The 20,433-nt window shown below is 45.4% G+C and overlaps 4 protein-coding genes and 1 pseudogene across 6 annotated transcripts in view; 2 read left to right on the top strand and 3 right to left on the bottom strand.

Moving 5' to 3' along the window:
• Nucleotides 1-584: 584 nt before the first annotated feature.
• On the bottom strand, nt 585-1,982 carry LOC125956456 (transcription factor MafK). Of its 2 annotated transcripts, XM_049688347.1 has the most exons (4): nt 1,779-1,982; nt 1,468-1,682; nt 1,232-1,267; nt 585-1,103 (listed from the first exon to the last, which is right to left on the bottom strand). In XM_049688347.1, exons 2-4 carry the CDS (start codon nt 1,504-1,506, stop codon nt 738-740), a joined length of 441 nt encoding a protein of 146 aa, XP_049544304.1. In that variant the 5' UTR covers nt 1,507-1,682; nt 1,779-1,982; the 3' UTR covers nt 585-737. The 2 variants fall into 2 exon arrangements, with proteins under 2 accessions (XP_049544304.1, XP_049544305.1); XM_049688348.1 differs by lacking the exon at nt 1,232-1,267.
• Nucleotides 1,983-2,161: 179 nt separating this feature from the next.
• LOC125956446 (elongator complex protein 4) lies at nt 2,162-3,777 on the top strand. Its single transcript, XM_049688330.1, has 3 exons — nt 2,162-2,540; nt 2,610-2,725; nt 2,795-3,777. The coding sequence occupies exons 1-3, from the start codon at nt 2,390-2,392 to the stop codon at nt 3,647-3,649; spliced, it is 1,122 nt and encodes a 373-aa protein (XP_049544287.1). The 5' UTR covers nt 2,162-2,389; the 3' UTR covers nt 3,650-3,777.
• Nucleotides 3,699-6,850, bottom strand: LOC125956464 (CD151 antigen). Its single transcript, XM_049688358.1, has 4 exons — nt 6,760-6,850; nt 4,709-4,948; nt 4,231-4,626; nt 3,699-4,147 (listed from the first exon to the last, which is right to left on the bottom strand). Exons 1-4 carry the CDS (start codon nt 6,820-6,822, stop codon nt 3,758-3,760), a joined length of 1,089 nt encoding a protein of 362 aa, XP_049544315.1. The 5' UTR covers nt 6,823-6,850; the 3' UTR covers nt 3,699-3,757.
• A 434-nt stretch (nt 6,851-7,284) lies between these two features.
• On the bottom strand, nt 7,285-9,008 carry LOC125955434 (protein brambleberry-like; annotated as a pseudogene).
• A 2,150-nt stretch (nt 9,009-11,158) lies between these two features.
• Nucleotides 11,159-20,433, top strand: part of LOC125956425 (neurogenic protein mastermind) — a 116,007-nt gene continuing 106,732 nt past the window's right edge. The window contains exons 1-2 of one of the 2 annotated variants that reach the window (XM_049688276.1): nt 11,159-11,211; nt 12,519-12,741. The gene's annotated coding sequence lies outside the window, so the exon portion shown is untranslated. Of the gene's footprint in view, nt 11,212-12,219; nt 12,742-20,433 lie in introns of those variants that run through there. The other variant, XM_049688277.1, reaches the window with a different exon arrangement.

Below are 20,433 nucleotides of genomic sequence, written 5' to 3'. Positions count from 1 at the left end.
TAGGACAAACACGAACGCGAGGTTGTTCTAAGCTTCATCGCGCGCGCTCGAAGCGAATACACGAGTCTTTCGCTGTGTATTATGCAATATATCTTCATCGGCCGCAAGTCATGAGTAGTGCTTTCAACGGGCATCTTGATGATGATTTTAAATAAGATTTTCCATCTGTTTCTATGTTAAACACCTTTGTTAGCTGCTATACTTGATTCTGGACTAGCAGCACTTCTTATTCAAGGCTCGTTCCATTCCACAATGTCACATTGTGTGCGAAAGATTGTTTAATCAAATATTAGCACAGCGATACGCTATCATATCTTGTGTATGACATCATCCAGAGCAACGAACCTCGATATATTATTTTTACCGAACCATCCATACTCCTATTATTCGCACCCGATAGGAGCCCCCGGGGGGAGAGTCTGACAAAGCACAAAATTGATTCCAAAGCATTATTGTCGCCTGAAACAGGGGAAAAGTGATACGTGCGTACAGTGATAACGAAGAGAGATAAGATGGAACGGTCCTCCGTGGCTATTTTAAAACATATTTTTTCTTTCGATAGTCGCCATACTACAATATGTACATTCTGCTTAACAATATTTTAATTATTGGAATTCTCTCAACATAGAAAAATCTTGTGCTATAGACTACAGAGGAATTGTTGTAGGAAAATGTAAATGTAAATCACGAAACGAAATAGTAGTGCATCACGTTATCATGGCCCCTTATCGCTTATCTTACAGCACATCCAGCTCCGGTGGCAGGGGGATCTTTTTGGAAATGGCAAATTTCCGTAACGCTTCATACTTATTGCGGAGCGAATCCACCTCCTCCTGCAACCGGCCCGTTTCGTCGTGCATCGCTTCCATGTCACGCCATTCCTGCGACTTTTCCGTTTCCAGCTCATCCTTTTGCTCGATTCGCTTGATGCGACAGCTGGCGGCGTAGCCTCGATTCTTGAGCGTCCTTCGGCGCTGTTTCATGCGCACGATTTCCTCACGTGTTAGTCCTCGCATCTTTAGGGTGCGGTTGAGGTCACGCACCGTGATCGATACTAGCTCATCGTCACTGATGTCCGGTATTGGGCACGGTGACAGTGGTGCCTGGAACGGAACGGGAACAATTCAAACACTATCAGTATGGATATCGCGAAAAGGATGGTCCCTTTCTTCGCGAGAAACGGATCAGATTGTCTATTTATAGAGGGATTCCCAGTCCATAGGATAATTACTTCATTCCAGTGGATTGATTTCGAGCGCATCATTGACTACAAATACAGAGAGGGGAGTCAGGGTGGTAGAAGGTGGAAACACGATTAATTATACAAAAGACACAGAAGCGCGTGCGAAGAACGGGTGCGCTTCGAACAAACTAGTGGTAAACTCCGGAAGATTTTACGGAAATCTTTCGAATAACGAACAGAGCACAGCACAGTTTGGAAGGAGGTTGATTCGTTCGATATTTTACCTGCGTAGTTTTGCGTTCTCGTTTGATTTCCTGCGGCATCGAGATTGGTGGAAGAGGATGTTTCTAGAATAAAACTCCTATAAATGCACAGAACACGTTCCGGGTTTTCCACCGCACGCTCGTTGACTCAACCGTGGAATGGCGCTTGCAGTTACGGAGACCCAGCTAAAACCGTGACCCTTCCGATGGCTTCGAGGACAGGCCGAAGTTATTACCTAGAAGCAGTGGGAAAATATAATCCATGCGAGGGTTTCTGGGTTCTCTCGAGGACGGAAAGAAAATGCAAGTCATTCTCAGTCCATTAATTTTACCTTGTCTCTAGAAGCGAGCGAACGCTTCTATGTACTCTTAGCACTGGACGAAACGTTCCTTCGAACGTAGGTAAAATATTGTTCACGATTACACCGATTGCACGTTATAAAATGAAACACTACACAAATGCGTGTGGGTAATATGTAGAGTATTAATTCCTAGAAATTCCTTTAAAATTTGGTTTTTCACGTTTCAAGGTTGCTCCGCCGTTCCAAAACAAAACAAATAATTCGAGTTGTTTTTTCTGCATAGGCAGTGGCTGCTCGACTTTCGCTCTCAACTGCTCGACTTTCGATCCCTGCTCGACTTTCGCTCTCTGCTCGACTGCCCGAATTATCCGCCCAGAGCAGTTGAGCAGCTTTGTTTTGGTTCACGGTTTGAGGTTAGGAGTTAGGAGGTTAGGAGTAAATAGTTGTAAAAATGCGAAATTCTGAACATTTTTGAACTATTTCCTGCGCGATACGTGTGCTGTTGAACAATCTACACTTGGAGAAAACAGCTAAAAACGCCACAGTGCGAAAAGATCCACAAAAGACGGGACTGAAACCACGAAAACGGATTCTGCCTTGTTATTGTTATCGCCCGCGAGAAACCGGAATGCCGTCTTAAAATGTCCGGGTTTATTAAACGCCGCCGTGGTATTACCATAAAAGGTGCCCGACTGTCTCTTCACAGTGGCCAATCAATTGTTTCTTCCGGAAATCCGTCTTTGGATCACATCTTTGGTGGCGGGTTTCCGGTCGGCTCAATCATCGGCTTAGGTAAGTGCGGAAAGGGTGGGCTATTCTTTGATAACCCGGTACGTTTACTTACTTTAATGGCACTTACAGAAGAAGATAAGTATGGAAATTACGCACGAGTGTTGGCCAAATACTTCCTGGCGGAAGGGTTGGTCAACGATCACGCCTTGCTGTTGGCTTCTCTCGAGGAAGATCCAGAACAGCTGGTAAGCCAAGCAACGTGGATGTCTCGGTAAACTGGTAAACGAAAGTAATGGTTCGATGTTCTTCTTTAGATGCGAAAGCTTCCCACACCAGTCGAAGAGAAAAGCCGATCATCTAAATCCGTGCCACCACCATCGGCCGATGGTATGCGAATCGCATTCCGCTACAATCAGCTAACACCGGTGGATTCGGAACAGAAATCCTCACAAACATTAGGTCACTATTTCGACCTAACGAAAGCCATTGACCCAACGACACTGATCGGGAAAGATATCACTTACTGGAGTGGCGGTGAAGTGGCAATGGAGCAAGAGGAGCAAAGCACCACTAGTGGCCCATTCGAAAGTTCCCACTTTGCCTCGCTACTGTCCTGCATCCACCGTAAAGCGCGTGAGCAACAGTTTACCCAGACTGCTTCGGAGGACACTAACAAGAATGTGTTGCGAATATGCCTACATTCCGTCGGATCGCCGGTGTGGTACGATCGCGGATTCTCTAAAGATTTCGTACACTTTCTGACCGTTCTGAAGGCGATTGTGCGAAACACGCTTTCGGTGTGCTTCATTACCATGCCGTACCATCTTTTCCACCATCTAGAGGACAGTTATCTTTGTGCCAAGTTAACGAATCTTTGCGATTATTCTTTCGGTCTGGAGGCCTTCGTCGGGCAGGCGGAAGAGCAAGCGAATCCGCTATTCAAAGAGTATCATGGGCTGTTGAATATCGGGAAAATTACGGCCCTAAACTCTTTGGCCCCCTTTACACCGGAAACACGAGACTTGGCGTTCAAGTTAAAGCGCAGTAAGTTTGTGATCGAAAAATTACACCTTCCCCCCGATCTGGCAGCCGAAGATGGCCAAAGCTCTACCATTGTGCCTACGATGAGTTGCTCCGGTGGTGGAGTCAAGAGTAAGCTGGACTTTTGATGTCTGTCCGTTGGTTTCCTTCGAATAAACGTGTTATCTGAATGGTAGGAGTGTATTTGGTACTGATGTGTTTGTAAAATTTGTAAATAGTAAAATTATAGTCTACACCTAAACTAAGTAACTTTTAGAGATCTGATAGTAGTGGGAATTTGCGTTAAAATTCGTTGGAATATCCTGTCGATGTTTCGCGTACTCCTTCGGCGCTTGTATGTATGTTTCGCGAAGTGTGGGCACCGGGATCGGAGTAGGCAGGTCGTGTTCATAGATATTGTCCCGAACGATCCTCCGATGCGACGGTAGCCCTGCCATTGGTAGTGGTGGCAACGTGTGAGGCCGGACCGGAGCAGGCTTCGGCAGGTGATTCTTGCGTGGCAACTTTGTGCAGCTAAGGATAATGCTAAGTAACACACAAAACTCTACCACCGCAACAATCAAACCGGCACACAGGAACAGAAAGTATTGCTCACGATACCATACCTCGATCTTGTGAAGGCAACCCTGGAGGAAAAGAAAAGAAAATGCTTCAATGAGCCAGATTGATCACGAAATTCATTGCACAGCACTTTGAGCAGGTAACTTACGTCTAGATGTCGGCTTTTCTCGTAATCGTTCACTTGCAGTGCCTGGCATAGCGTAGCATTGACCGGAATTGGATCAAGGTAGGCGGAAAATTCATAACGATTCTGCAGCTTACAGCAAGTGATCGGGACGGTGAGCTCCTTCTTACCCAGACTTTGCAGCTTCCACAGGGACGTATCGTAATTGATGCTCGTATTGATGGCACAGCATTCGAAGATGGTTTGAGCCAGATCCATGGCAGCCGTGAACTGCTCATGGCCGGGAACACCGTAGCTTCCTTGCAGCGCTTTCACCATAGCCGTTTCGTTCAGGTTCAGCCCGAGGCACTGTGGCCACGCGGTAATCATTAGACAAACGCCAAACTCCGCGATCAGGAGGGAAAGAATGATCAAAAAGTACTGTGGGAACGAAAAGGAAAACGAAATTCTCATTATTGTCCGACGTTTTGCTTGGATTTCGGGCCATTTTTCGAAAACCTGCCATCGTCAGAACGCAGTAAGTGTTCATGCATGTCGCCCAGCATCCTAGAAGTGACGCAATGATGGCCACTAAGCCGGCAGATGTAAGACCAAAGGCAACGTAGTGGAAAAGCGGTTGCTCCAGTTCGGACAGCGGTGTTCTATGTTGATCGGTGGCGGATATAAGCAGCCGGGAAAGCAGAATTCTCGGTGAATCGGTGAAAAGGTAGAATCCGGTTGAAAGTAATACTATTCCGCATAACTGGGAAAATAAGGGAAATACAATTGATAGTAGATGTTCATTATCAGTTAAATTTCTTTGGAATTCGATTGCAGTTGCTGTTGAATTTATGTTGGAGTTGTAATAAAAGTGGACTTGGAATCGATCGGTCAGCGCATCCGGTGAACATTAAACTCTCAGGGAGCATTGCTCGAGTATGCAATTCTCAATGCCAGCCAAAGTTCGTTGACATTCACCCACTCTTTTTTCAGTTCCATTCAGTCATCTAAATTAGTGTTGATGAGAGGAACTCGATTACCGTGGAACAGAACACACGTGTCGTCACCCAAAGAGACATGCTTTGTACGGGCGTGAAAGGCGTGATCGTACAGGTGTAACATTTGCTCCACATGCATATCGTTAGTGTCCCAGAACGGAACTTTATGGTCATCTTCTGTCGTAGGTTTCGTGGGAAACGGTAACAGCAATTATGCTGCTCTCATAAATTGCTTTCGTGATCCGTGTGTATTGGACAGAATTTTTACCTAATATTTGAGACGATTGAGTGTTAAATTTGTTAAATTAGAAGTTAGTAGGTAATCAAGTAAGAATAATCTTGCAGGATGTGTAAAATGCGCGCATTTTAACGTTCCACGGTCCCATTGCTGAGTTGCCATGTTTGGCTCACGTTTCGGGCATGGAGCATGGAGTGTTAACATGGGCGTTAAACGTTCGTTCGTCAAATTAAAAAAAAAACCAACTCTCCATTAAACACTTTAAACTATTCGTTTTGCTGTACAAACAAACAAACCATAGTTTTCTCTCGTGACTAAGAGCATTCCATATTTCTAGGGTGAAACGCAACCACGACGCGGGATTTCTCGGCATCATCCGGCTAGATCCGTGCAACATAAATCAGCTTGTTTTCACACGGCATTGCATAGAGAACCACGCCGTTGCTGCTACTGCCGGCTGCATGATCAGCGAGCATTTTCTTCCTGCACTGGTAGTTAACAGCAATGCGTCGGCGCTTTGGAAGCATAGAGATTAACACGCGTACCCATAATTGCAGCATATCAGCCACACGTTTTTCCGCCCAACTTTTACCACTACTCCACTCCACCTCACACTACCTCGCTCGTCTTGTTTTAGTGTTACCGCATCTCACCGATCCCCGGTACCGCGGTCGCCCCTTTTCTCATGCCAGGAAGTTCGGATCCATGAGTTGCTTTTGAAACCACCGAAGCGGACCAACATTTTCCGTCGTTTTAAAAACGGCAGGTTCATATTCTTTTCGGGTACATTGTTTTGAGCTGAAAAGCTACTCCATTATTGCACAATTTTCCTTTCAACTTTTACATTGATTACGGGTGCTGCTGTGCAAGGTTAATACAAAATTAATAACCGGTCAACGCGAAGGGAGGCACACGCGGGCGCATTTACAGAGATTACAGTGATGGATGGACAATGGAATGGCTTTATTCCTGAAAGCACTACGAACACACACACATGACATACGGGATAGCTCGGTGCACAAGAATCCTCAGTTTCCGGTCTAGTAAACCCGGCGCGGCGTGTGGTCATGGCGTGCCTGACCGATCACACTTTCGTTAGATATCGTCCAAACGATCGTTCTATGCTGCTGGTCGGCGTTGTTGCGGCGTTCAACGGAAATACCCTTCATCGTGTGAAACACGCCATCGGTGTAGCGCAATGTGACAAAACAATAGAACTCATTCATGGTAACTAGGCCGTTGGTACTGCGTTTCGTAGCCCCGGAGCCGAACCGAGCCGAGACGAGTATGTCGTTTTTTCTGCGATCGGGCGATCACCTTATTTTAAACGATATTTACCATAAAGATTAGGTTACAGCTGCCTAGCACAAACTTGTGATTGAACACTTTGCTCAGCTTCATCACTGCTGATAACACGTGCAACACGTATGGTATGGTTCTAAAGGGCGGAACGAAGTACTCCAAACCGATCTACACCCAGCGGTTGCCTGGACATGTATTACTTATGGCGTATAGCGGGTGCTTCGGTCAGCAATGAATAATTACATATACGACCATGTGAAGTACGATGCTGCCCAAGGAACCAAGGAGAACAAATTTTGGGGGATTCAGAATTCTGATCAGAACTCTAGGCTGTTCTCATCAGCATTCTGAATCCCCCAAAATTTGCAGCAATTTCTCCATACAAAATTGGGGGATTCAGAATGCCCATCAGAACGTCTGAGGAGAACGCTGAATCCCCCAAAATAGTTCACATTTTGTCCGCAGGGTGCGCTGGCACGGTATATATTGTGTACATATACATATACATACATATATATGATATATATATTTATTTTCTACAAATATATGTATAACACCAAATTTTAATTTTAAAAAACTAGGATTTATTATGAACTATGAAGGCTATACAACCCAGCGCAATGAACAGCCGCGAAATATCCGGTTGAAACAAATCCAACAGTCCTCCAATCATATTGCAAGGAACGGCCACGATTAGTGCAATACGCAACAGTTTATCTGCCCCAACGAAGGCTAGACAGATCATTGCGACAAGCAGAAAGCTAAAGTGCAGTAAGATGATGTACGCCTTCTGGAGTGCATTCTCACCGCCACTAATCTTCTCCGCAAACCATGCTAGCTGCCGGTTGAAATCGTCTCGTACACTGCCCAAAGATTGTAGCACATTAGCAACGGTTGCGTTGATACGCTGCAACTGCTCCAACGTGTAGCGGTATTGCTGCTCTGCCACACGGTGATGCTCGACAAAATGAATCCCGGTTTCATCAATCTTGGTCGCGATGGCGGCTGCGTTTGCCTGCAAACGCTCTAGATCGGTCAACAGGGAATCGTGGTTTACCTTGCTGCGCTTGGGCTGTTGCTCTAGCTGCCTCATGCTACCATCGATCCGAGCGCGCAAATCTGTCAACAATACGGCCACCTCCTGCTGCCCGGCTCGGATTAAACTTTTCTCGCGCACCAGTTCGCAGAAATTGGACTCGACCTTTGCCCGATGCACCTCGGACAGTTTCATGATGTCAACTTGCTGGTGCATAATGCACTCGTTGTTGCCCACCATCTCGTCGATAGCTTCCCGAGTAACGCTCTGCAGCTTCTGTTGACTGTCCGCTAGCTCACCCATCATCCGCAGCAGCTCGTGGGCCGTGCTCATCAACTTATTCACCGTGAGCTCCGTTAATCCACGAAACTGTTCATGCCGTACGCTCGCACATACTGCTTTGGCACGGTTCGTGATCAGATGATAGGCGTTCCACGTATCAGAATCCATCCGTTCCCTGCACTGGCGCAACGACATCTCATCCGTGCATGGAAACAGAGGCCGGCCCTCGGAATCGGACTGACAGTTGAGCAGCATCACCGCCAACTTCCCCATTTGCTCTCCGTTCAGTTCGTGGCAGGATTTCTTCAGCTTCAACACGATCCGATGATGACAGAGATCCAGTTTGGACAGCGTCATTCCGATCCATTTCGATGCTTCCCGTATGAACTCTTCCTCAGCTCATACGGTACTCCCGGAAAAGTATCGATCGCCGTCGATTGATCGCCTGGAAAGGGACATTATTGAAAGCAGCTTACCTACCTAATCCTGCTACCAATTGCTTACCCGTGTCCCCCTGCGCAGGCCAAATGTATTCCAAAAGCGAGGCAGTTGTTAGTGGTGATTGTAGGCAAACGAGCAAAAGCATAGCAACGATCCATCTGGAAAGGAGATTATGTCTAAGAATGGGACACCATGGTTAAATGGTTAGTTACCTTCTACTTGAAGAACTCATTTCGGTTTCTAAAATTAGTGAACGTGCCTCAACTAGCCCCTTGTCTAGCACGCGTGCTAGCAGAAGGACCAACGCAGAGAAAGAAGGACAATTTTCGAGGTACTTGCACCGGCGGTACATGATGTACCGGATGCTGCTGTTGTTGCCTATCTGCATCTGATGATGATGGTGATAATTGGTAGCACTTGCGGCGTCAACAGAAACGATGAAGAGGGTGATAGCGTACGGAAAAGCTGAAAATGTTAAGAATCTTCCACTTTTTACAGCGATTTTCGCAATGCTTACCATGATCATTCCTGTTATTACGCACTTGCGAACGTCAATGCCGTATCAAATAGAGAGGTGGTGTCTTAGAACTTGAAAGGTCGCCATATTGGATTTTTTTACGTTATATGAGGCCACACACGGTCTGGTTCGGATCCACTTCAGAGCCTGGTTCGGGTCCGCACTAATAGAAGAGACGGTCGGACAAAGTTTTGCGGTGGTTTGTCGATGCACGCGAGGGTTTTTCCCAAAATGATCACCAAAAAAAGCGCAGATGTTGCTCACACGATAAGCACGTCCGGTCGCGTCGACGATCAAGAGGAAAGAGAGCTTATTTCAAGTGTGCGCGATCTGACAGCACGGCTTAACCCGGCTCAAATCTCGACGCCACTTGAACTAATAATAAAAAAATTAAATTTCACACGATTTGGTGTTGGACAGAGGATTTGGTGTTCTCATAGGAGAACTGTTTGAGCCTTCAAGGGGATTTAGTGTTCTCATAGGAGAACTGTTTGAGCCTTCGAGGGGATTTAGTGTTCTCATAGGAGAACTGTTTGAGCCTTCAGGGGGATTTCGTGTTCTCATAGGAGAACTGTTTGAGCCTTCAGGGGGATTTCGTGTTCTGATTGTTGTCAGCAGCAGAACTGTTGGAGCCTTAAGGGGGATTTATTGTTCTCCTCATGAGAACTGAAGGCTACCTGTGGTTGCTTGGGTGTACTGTTCGCGGACGGTAGTAAACTGAACCGGTGTGATCATCATCGCTTCGTCATTTCCAGCAACCAACGGCTGGACAACGCACGCACCGGCCAAGCGCCATTGATCACCCTTCTTTACCATGTGCGGACGCTGTCCGGTGTAAGTCTGCCTCGCCGTGCGCATGAAGCGTTACATATTTGAAGCGCGGGGCGGCCCCGCCGCCTCAGCACACCTGCAGAGGAACGCACGCGGTACGAATTCGGCACAACGCGTGAAACGTTTGTTTTCCAGTGCATCTGACGCCACCCCTTCCTTCGGACAGCAGGTTGTTGGGATTGTTTCAGAATGTTTGGGGTAAGCTACCTAAACCTCCGTGCTATACTGTGGGAACCCCTCCCCTGGGGAACGTGATGTGATGATCGAGCGCGTGTTTGCAGCTCGCATATACCGCACGTGATGTGCGCCTCATAAGGAAGCGTGGGTGAGTTGGTCAAATGAAACGGGGTGACACTACAACCAGTCCTTGGAACACGGGACTTGTACTTGGGTGTATGAACAGTTTCTTAATACATCCCGTTTAGGCTACTGCATAGAAATGGTAGTAGTGCTGCTTCAATCTGTAATTAACAAATGAATGCTACTTAAACTCAAACCTATAGCAATTTAGTGTACATTAATAAATGCTATATCCTCAATAACTTAACGAATAATTTCCAAATTCTTCGAACGTAACCACTGGATCTTCATACTTGCTTTATACAGAAGAACCTTCCTCTTCTTACAAAAAAAAACCCGTCACCTACTGATTCTTTAGTCGGAATTTCGCATTTACTATTCTAAGTATACTATTCGATACTATTCTAAGTATTCCGAGGATCTTTGGAGGATGCACTACCTTTAGCGGATGGTATCCTTTCCCAATATCTTAATTACCGCTTTAAAGCTGTGAAAAGGCACTTAGTAACAGGGGGTGCTAATAGTTGGTTTTCACTACTTTTACCCTGTATTTCTACCGCCGTTTGTTCCGGAAACCACCGCGAGACCGGGTTACGCCCGGTACAAAAGGAAAATTTATTTGTTCACTGGGGAGTTTTCCACGGCGTTGTCCTCTGTCACATTTGGTTCATTTTCATACTGCCAACTGTAGTCATTTCGTACTATTTTCGACGATTAAAACGGATGGTTTTGTGACTCGAAGTAACATATTTGGTGTATAAAGACGATAAAAAGGTTTCCAAATCCTCTGTTTGTTCACAAAATATTCCCTTTAACCAAGAGTGTTTTCAATCGAGCGTAAAATGTTGATAAAAGCTGTAAAACTGTTCAATCCGGGTTCACAGTTATTTCAAGCGTGCTTCAATGTGTGAATGAAGTTTTCTCGAACTTAAACCCCGCTTGAAATGGCCCGTATCACCTCCCATGTTGTTAGCGGCCGTCCTCCTTCCTCGACGCTTCTTCGGACTTCCTTCTTCTTCACTCACGCGTGAAACTCCAAAGCAAAAGGACGGGGAAGCTGTTGAGGGTTGGTGAATCGAGGGTGGGTTTGCGTGTACTTTTTTCGATATTCGCGATCGTTTTTCGTTCTAGAAATATTGGTTACCAACTAAAACAACGACTACCGGAAGTTGGTGGAAATTTCGTGCCCTGTGTGAGGAAAGAAAACGATTTTATTGCTTGTAGATCCCGCAGAAGCCGTGATCCTACCTCTGAAGAGACACTCGGACAAACAAACAACCTCTGGTGATCGCAGGAACAGAAGACGGTACATCGTGAACGCCGGACACCAGCACGCTCCCTACAGATTGTGATCAGTGGCCATAATCCCGATGCTCTACTGTGTTGACAAGTGTCCGTCCGGTGGCCTCCCTCAAAAAGGAACCTTGTGGCCAATCGCTCTTTTTGTGTGTCGGTGTTGTTAGGAATCCGCGAGGCGGTTAGGGCAAGGTGCCGCCGTTCTACCACCAGAACCAAGTAAACTGCAACGATGAAATAACCGTTGTTGTGGGGGGAAGTCGCTCTGATAAACGAAACTACTGAAAACACGGACACGACGCGTTTACCAGCGAGCAGAAAATCAACCGGTGGTGGCCAAATCCCAGATCCGTCGTTTATCAACAGTTCCAGAGCGGGGTGGCCCCGCCGCAGCGGGGTGATACGATTCCGGTTTCGACCAGCGTATGGTGTTAGTGTGTGTAACGACGACGACGCGCTTCGGTAACCCGGTCGGTGCGGTGCGGTGCGACACCACTTGGAACGAATTTTCCCCGTCCACAATCGAAGTATGCGATGCCATCGATACCCTTCGTGGTGTTAGTGAGGATCCTTTTTCCTCGAGGACGCCGCGCGTGCGGTTGCGAAACCCAACTTCGGGATGGGGTTTTTTCTTCTGTTTGTATGTGGGACTTGTTCTTTTATGCTGCTCCCTTTAGTTAAATATGTTTATCACTTCGTTTCATGCCGTACGAAGACGCTGGCGCTCGTTACGCATGTTGCGTGTGTCCTTGCCCGTCCTCCTGTGTGTGTGTGTGTGTGTTTGGTTTGTTTTTATTGGCTTCCGTTTGTGACAAAGATGTGTCAAACAATGGAACTGATAACGGAAATTGGCCACGGGGTTCTCGGATAGTGAAGAGATAGACGGAGAGAGAGAGAGAGAGAGAGAGAGAGAGAGAGAGAGAGAGAGAGAGAGAGAGAGAGAGAGAGAGAGAGAGAGAGAGAGAGAGAGAGAGAGAGAGAGTGTGCGAAAAACCAATTTAATATTCATGATTAGCAGCGGTATTAGCAAGTCTAATAGATATTCGCGCCGGAGGGATAGCTGCTTTACTAAGTCATTTCAATCTATTACAGCCCAAACAGTGTAATGTGCAGTGATTTTATGTGTAGGAAAAATTGTGAAACTAATTTATGTCAAGTGTGTGTGTATGTGAAAATTTTAGTGCAGTTAGTTACGCTACATTGAACGTAATTGAAAAAAAAAACAGTGCACTACGATAGGTACAAGACGGTTGAACGCTCGCAGCAGTGCAGCTCCAGGCAGATAATGTAAAGAATCGATTATAACTGCTGATATGTAAGTTCTTTTCAATATAAATATATTTTGTATTCGAATTTTTAACCCTCTTAGACAGGATATTAATTGGAATGATGATACCAGATACAAGATATTAATGGTAAAGATGGCAAATTTGACGAACCAGATGTGTTCTAAGCTAACTATGTCAATTGGGTGAATTTATTAAAAAAATGTTTGTAAAATTTGCACCTAGAAATGCACTTGAATGCCAAAATGGCCCATACTACTTGAAAGCAATTAGCTTTCCAAATTCCACTTCCACAGTTGAATCCTTTTCTTGTATTATTTTCCTCTTTCTCACTTTTTTTTTCTCTCCTTGTTATTGAATCATTGATCCTAACCGTCTAATCTCGCTCATTATCCGAAGGCACGATGCGCTTCGGCCTACAGGAAAGTGTCGAGCAGCACAATAAGAACCTCTCGGGGGCCCGAATATATGTTCGAATGCCTCTCTCTCTCTCTCGAGATGCCTTTCCTTTCTCGTTCCCGTTTTTCTCCGTCCGATGGAATAGATCACTAAACATGATTGACACGGTGTAGGAGAGAGAAGAAGAAGAAAGAGGAGGAGGAGTGTGTGGGATCACCATCGAAGTCATACCATCGACAAGATGACGACGCGCGCGTGTAGTGATCGTGATGCGTTCCAGCGCCATGTCGAAGAATGCAGAACGGAAACCATCATCATCATCAGCATCATCATTCACCATTATCATCATTCTTATAACCTTCGGTTCCATTCCAATGTTCGGTACCTTTTTGCTCCGCTTCGTTCTCCCGAGGGCGCAGAACGTTTTCTTCTGTCGATGATCTGCCCTGCCGCGCGGAGAGAACCGCTTGCGGCCAGGTTTTGTTAGCGTTGGTGGTGCAGAGCTTCATCACCTACTGCTTCTTTATCGGTATGTGCCGCTGACCAGGCAGGAATGCACCAGCAACGATCCTCTGCCTTTGATCGGGCGTTCTCTTATTTTCGACCAACGACGATCGGCCCTTCTGGAAGCTTTTATGCTGTGCTGCTACCTGGCTTCGGCTCTGCTCGATGCAGAACCCCAGCACCAGCACCGGCACGTTGGCAGTCTCTGTGTGTGAAATGCCCTCAAAGTTCATCACCATCATCAACCTTCCTGCATGTGTGCAGCAGGTTGACGTCAAACCTGTGCCAACCACCGGAGAGCACGCACTGATTCGCCAGCCCCTGCCCTTTCTGAGTAGCTTCATTTTTGTAAGATAACTAAGAAGGTTCCCGGCCCAACCCGGACATATGGATGGGAAGAAGATGATGCTCCATCCATGCAGCGCAGCACAAACATGATGTTGCTGCTGCTGCTGTGACAATCCCAGGGTATATTGCACTGTTCTGCATCGACACTGATGCGTCGATATGGGAACACACACACAGCATACAGACAAAAGGAAGGAAGGCAGGAAGGAAGGAAGGAAGAGAGAATGCAAGCGCGCATAAGCCGATATATGCTGCTCGTTATACTGCAGTCGGCCCCGGCACCGACACCGACACCGGCTTCAGCTGCAGATTTGTGCACAGAGCGCAGAGTGTGCCACAACAAGGGTGTGTGTAGGTTTGAGTGTCCGCCACAACTCCACGCACCAGAGAATGTGGCCGAAAAGGGAAACAACGAAAATAAATCCTCCGGGCCGGCCCCGGCTGGAGAAGACAGCAGAGCCACAGGGCTGCTGCTGCGGCTGGCCTGCACTGCCCTGGCCTGGCCTGGCCACGCCGAGAGAGCAGCACACAAAGGAGGGCATTCTCAGCTAATGAGATTTGGGAAGTTTTGTAGTTATTCATCTTGAAAAATGCCGTGACGATCGGATCGCCCGGCACGATCCGTGCTCGCATTAACCTGGCAGAGAGATTTGGCCAAAAGAATTAGGCCACCACGACCCTTTTGCTTAACCGGTGGAGCGGCTCACTTGGAAAAAAATGGTGGAATTCGAGGCCAACAATTGAAAGATCGTTTTGAATTGATCAATTACTTAACTTAACAATGTTTAGCAAAAACAGTATAGTGTTTGCTACACTATATTATTTGGATAAATGATGTTCGTATGTGTTTATACAAAGACTCCTACATCATAGACCAGTTACGTTTGCGGTTTGCATATGATGATATGGCGAAAGGGCACATCGTTTATGTATTCAAAAGATTATCTCCGTGTGTTGAAGTAACGCTTTCTCGAGATTTGATAAACGGCAATCGGATAAAATCCAGATTTGTGTAAATAGCAGCACCAGCAGCAGCATGGAAAGAGCAGAAGAAAAACAACATAAAGTTGTGTCCATAGCTCGCTGCGTGCTGCGTGGCCGGAGATGGTGGAGGTAGGACCGAGAAATTAAACGTAGCGGCTATCGAGAAGTGTCGGTCGATCGTGGAACCTGCGAGAGAGTGGGGCACAACAAAGCGAATCAAACGCCTAACGCACGCGCGCGCGCGGGGCACGTTGGCCCGTTGTTGCCGTTTGTGAAAGATCATCCCCGAAGAAAAATGTACATAACGGCAATAACGGCGCAAGACACACGGGATCGTCTCGAACGTCCAAGACGGCGACGGCGACGGATCACAACGTGTGCGCACCAGAAAGAACGATAGCAGCAGTAACAACGGACGCAAAGCAGAAAACGAACCGAACGAACGAACGAACAACACAAAAATCCATCGTCCAAAGCACGAGAGCAGCCACAGAGAGCGAAAGAGAGGCAGAGAGAAAACTTGTGGACCCCACGGGGGGCAACAGTGTGGGGAAGGTACAGTCCAAAGGGAAGGGTGCGGAGGTGGGTTTAGGGTTAAGGTGCGCGATTGAGAGCGAGAGAATGATCTTCTTGTTTACTACATCGCGACGACATCGCCACCAACACACAATTATCATCGAGGGTTACATTTTGCTCTCTCTCTCTCCTTTCTCTCTCTTTCGGTTTTTTTCTTCTCTCTTTCTCTCTCTCTCTCTCTTTATCTCTCTTCTACTTCTTTTCTATCTTTTTTATGTTAAGTTTTGTATTTTCATACCCCACCCCAGGGTACGGTGATGTCGACGGATCGTCGACGTTGACGATCGTTGGACGCTCGACGATCATCATCGTAAAGCACCGTTTGTTGCTGCTGCTGCTGCTGCTGATGTTGATGTTGATGATCATCACTGGTTGCCGCCGTATGTATCTAAGTGGTTTTTTGGTGTAGGTGCGCAACCTCGTCTCTGGTGTAAACACATGCACATTAGGAGAGGGCACTGAGCATAGGATGCCTGTTGTCGGTCGAATGGTTGGCAGCTTTATCTCAACGCTACGCCTTAAGAGATGTACCATACCTTTCTTGTCAATCGATGATCTTTCATTTCTTAGGGAGTGAACGAGTGTTAACTCAAAAATGGTCATATTTCAGGAAGCTTATTAGCTCAAAACGATGCAAATGACATTTTATTTTGGAACCAAATGAAGAGTTGAGCATAAAAAGAATTATGAGACAATTTATTGTCTTAAGAAAGACCGTTTTCGTACTTTTGCTACACGTTTCGTACATTGCTTTGCAGAAAGTCAACATGTCTTCTAGAGGTGATACTCGAATGCAACTATATCGCGGAAAAACTTCCAAAAAGAGAATATATTGCAATTGCTTTCGTAAAGAAGTGTATTGAACATGAAATAATTTCATTGCAAATTGATGTTTGCACTTATCCCAGGATCTATATAAACTACCATTCTATTGGCTTGTAAGGTTCACAACCATGATATCAACTTTCGTTCATTCGGTTTTGAGCAGTTCTTGTTGTTCGAAGAGATTGTTCTGAAATTTGTCGCTTTAGTAAAATGTCTGTGGAACGGTATTAATTAATTCAAAATTGATAAAAAAGGTTTTGAATCTCTTTCTGTCCACTTTTACTTGTTTATGAGGTAAAAAAACAGCTCTTATTTGAAAACTATTGAACTGAATATTGATAAAGTTGCTATCAGCATTTCGTTATATGTTTTTGACAATTGAAATTTCAATCGTGTATTTGCTGGAGTTTAAAACAAAACATTACAACACGCTAAACGTCATTTGATGATAAGCTAATTGGGGTTATTCACAATTGAAAGTTTCATTTATGTTTCGGCTGCAGACCTTAACACATTACAGCCCATCAAATTTGTTCGCAAACTACAGCTTCATAGTCCTATTATATGGTTTCTTTATCTAGTTTATTATTCATTTCCCTTAAGTACAGTGGATTTAGATGTTCTGTGTATATATTTTATTCATTTTAAAATATTTCGACATTTTAGAAACAAACCTGTGACTCCTATTACTTGTATTCGAATCTTGAGCCTTACTTGTATTTCAACAGCCTAACTTATATTCAGTAACAAAGCTTCGCGTATGAACCAATTTACTGGTACGTATTGCGTTGATCTCTCCCTCCGTCCTACCCGCCCTATCTTTGGCGCGCATTATCTGTCTCTATCCGCTTGATCCGTTGTCTGGAGGCTCGTTGTTGGATGCAGGCGGCCAGCAAACAGGGCAGGGCCTGGCTAGCATTTGTTGATCCAAATGAGCGGCCGTCTTTTTGAGGCCGCAGCAACGGCAACAGCAGCAGGGCTTTTGAAGGTAAACCACTTCCATCTTAGGGTGGGGCGCTGTATGCTGTATGATACTGATACCTCCGCTGCTATTGCTATTGCTGCATTCTAGAGCGCCTGTGAAGCGAAATACCCTTTTCGGCATTTCCGGCCACCTAGTGGGAAGGCTCACGCACCGTCGCCACACCTTACTCTTTCCTCATTCACCTTATGCTACATATGCACGCACATACACGCGATATTATGGTGATGGTTGGTGGCGGGTGTGCCGCCCTCGGGACGCGATCCAAATGCTGCTGCTGATGGAGCGCACGGTGGTGATGAATTGATATTGGAATCCCGGGGCTTGGGATATGGCCCCCAAGTCGTCGTACGCCGCCTCAACCGTTGAACTCGCTTTTTGGCCTCGCTTCGGACGCTCTCCGGTCCGGTTGTCTTGAGTTCGAGCTTTCCTTCTCGCCAGGGCCCAGGGCCTATGTATGCTTCGGATTTCAACGCCACACGCTCGGAGTATGGGGGTTTGATGGTTTTTTTTTCGATTTTTTTTCGTTTCATTTTTGGTACGAAGAGCTCGAGATTTGAAGCTCGTTGATTTATTTTGTAACGAAGCAGCAGCACCACTCCTTTCGTTGTGTCGTTTCCGTGGAATGGAGCAGCCAGAAAGAGCGAAAGCGCGAGAGAAAGAAATGGAGGCTCCAATGTGGGTTCATCTCAAAGTGTGTTAACCACATCGTCGTCTTCGTTCTCCCACCCAAAGGGACGCGGGAGTGTTTCATTTTGACTGGTCGTGTGTAACTCTGTTTATTAAGCTTTTTTTCGGAATGGCACACCGTGTCGTGGTGAAGGCTATAAGCGATTGCAACCACATCCGGTCGGTCGGTTCGTCGAAAAAGCTTATACTCGAACTCATCTCTAGGAAAGGGGTGAGCGGATTAATGAAATGGTAGAGCAGCTTCACGATTGACATTATTATACTATTCTTCTTCTATGATAGTTCTCACAAGTTATTAAAATGTCTTCACTATGCCCTTTTTTTTTATTGAATAAGTATATTCTTATTGAATGTATTTAATTTATCAACGGATTTTCTCCTTAATGCTTCTCAATGCTGTTTGAATTTGAACTGTTATAAACCTAAGGCCGGCGGCGACTTAGTAGCTACAAAAGGAACGTGGATCACGGATGAAACGGTACCCTTGATGAAATGAGAGTAATTTCTTGGCACGCGGCGGAACATCTTCACTTCGACCCCCCCTACTTCTCTCGGCACCACCAGAGGAACGCATGCTACCCGAACTTATCTCCACCGGATTGTGGTGGCTTGTGGATGATGAGATTTTTTGTTGCTGTTGTAGTTAAGCTTTTCTTTCTTTCGTTTTACCTTCTCTTGGTGTGATGCTTTCGTTCACCTCGTCATTCCGGGGGGGGGTGTGTGTGTGTGTGTGTGTGTGTGTGTGTGTGTGTGTGTGTGTGTTTGGTCGTCTTCAAGGCTGGAGAATTGGTATTTTGCCATTTTAGTTTAGAGCACGGAAGGTGTTAACGAAAGGACTGATCCTTCCTTCCAGAGTGTAGCCTATAGGAAAGTATGTTGATGGGAGCCGGCCAAAAGATGTTAGTTTGTAGGATCTCGTGTATATAAAATTTGTAGAGGAGATCCTATTAGAAGTTTATGCAATAGGAAAAGGAGTGATCTTTATAATTTTACGTAATGAAGGTAGTGGCATATCGAATTCTGTGTTCTTAAAGTGGCCCCAACTTACTCTATATTTTTGATGAGTTTCCGTTTTTTTGAAAGTCTCTTCGGCAGAAGATCTACGGATGTTTTTTTTAGCATTACGGAGAGGCTAAGGTTTATTCGGGGCAAAGAAAGAGTCATTTTTGAAGATTGTTTGTGAAGAAACCATTCAACTTTATTTTTTTTATCGAAATTTCATGTTAAGCTACAGCTTTTCAAGAATATTTGATTATGTTTTGTGGAAGAATTGTCAAAAACTACGTCACTATGGCATCAAACCTAAAAACGCGAGTTTGTAACAATGTGTTTTGGTTTCCATTATAGCTTTCTGCTGGATCATCGGAAATATGGAAATCAATATTCTTTTTTTTAATTATAAGAGTATCCCCGTAGCTTCGTCGAGCTTTTGCGGAATTTAAAATTTCGATTTTTGGCAGCTTTCTGAAGCTGAAAAAGGGATGCTTTTTACGATTTCGCCTAAAAACCCGTCGTTTTAGTTAATTAAAAAAAAGTATTTTCAATTTTTATGAAAACTTGATGGGACTACCTGGCAAATACTGTACAGATTATGTGTTCAAAATTTCAAGTCGTTCAATTATTGGACACATTGGGTATCCACGGTTTAAAAAAATTCATATATTTGTCCGGTTTGCTTCGATCGATCCAAACATTTCACACAATACTCTTGAAAGGAAAAGCATCCATGCAAAGATGTAAAAAGTATATTTAAATTTAAAAATAAAGCCTTAGCCAGCCCCCCTTTTAACTAACACGTCGTATGTTTAGGTCAATTGATAAAGTGAGCAAGAATTTATCAATACCGATAACAATGGAGCAATTCCAGTAGCAAAAGATTTTACTTTTTTGTGTTTGAACAAGTGGCTAGTCAACGTCATAGATCGTAGTAGCAGCCCCTAAGGCACGCTGTCGTCGTCTTACGTTACGTAAATAAAGAGTTTAACTGTCGAGGGACTCGCTGCTTTCGATCTCTTTGTGCCGCCCGAAAAGAAACAATTGCCCCGCGTTTGGTTGCGACTTTTGACAAGAAGTGTTAGTTATTATTCCAAACAGCAATAATGATCGTCTCATACACACACACACACACACACAGTTTTCGGCAATGATTTTCCACCTCACCTTTTTATTACTCGAGAGCCACCGTATCGCGAGGCACTTGCTGCTGCTGTGTGCTTATATGCTGTGTATGTTTTATGTTTGGCGAGCTTTTGGCGGTGGCGACCGCAAATCGCTTAGCTTTTTTTGTGGTGCTTGCACCAAATTGATTGCGAGGGAAGAGAGAGAGAGAGAGAGTGCGAGTGTTGCGGAACAACTGAGTGGTACCTTTGCCATTTCTCGAGCCCATTTCCGTCACCAACCCAACCCAGTTGGT

Source organism: Anopheles darlingi, chromosome 3 (genome assembly GCF_943734745.1).
Source record: "Anopheles darlingi chromosome 3, idAnoDarlMG_H_01, whole genome shotgun sequence".
Lineage (NCBI taxonomy): Eukaryota > Metazoa > Arthropoda > Insecta > Diptera > Culicidae > Anopheles > Anopheles darlingi.
The sequence above is the reverse complement of the archived record's forward strand: the minus strand, read 5'-3'. Positions and strand labels throughout refer to the sequence as shown.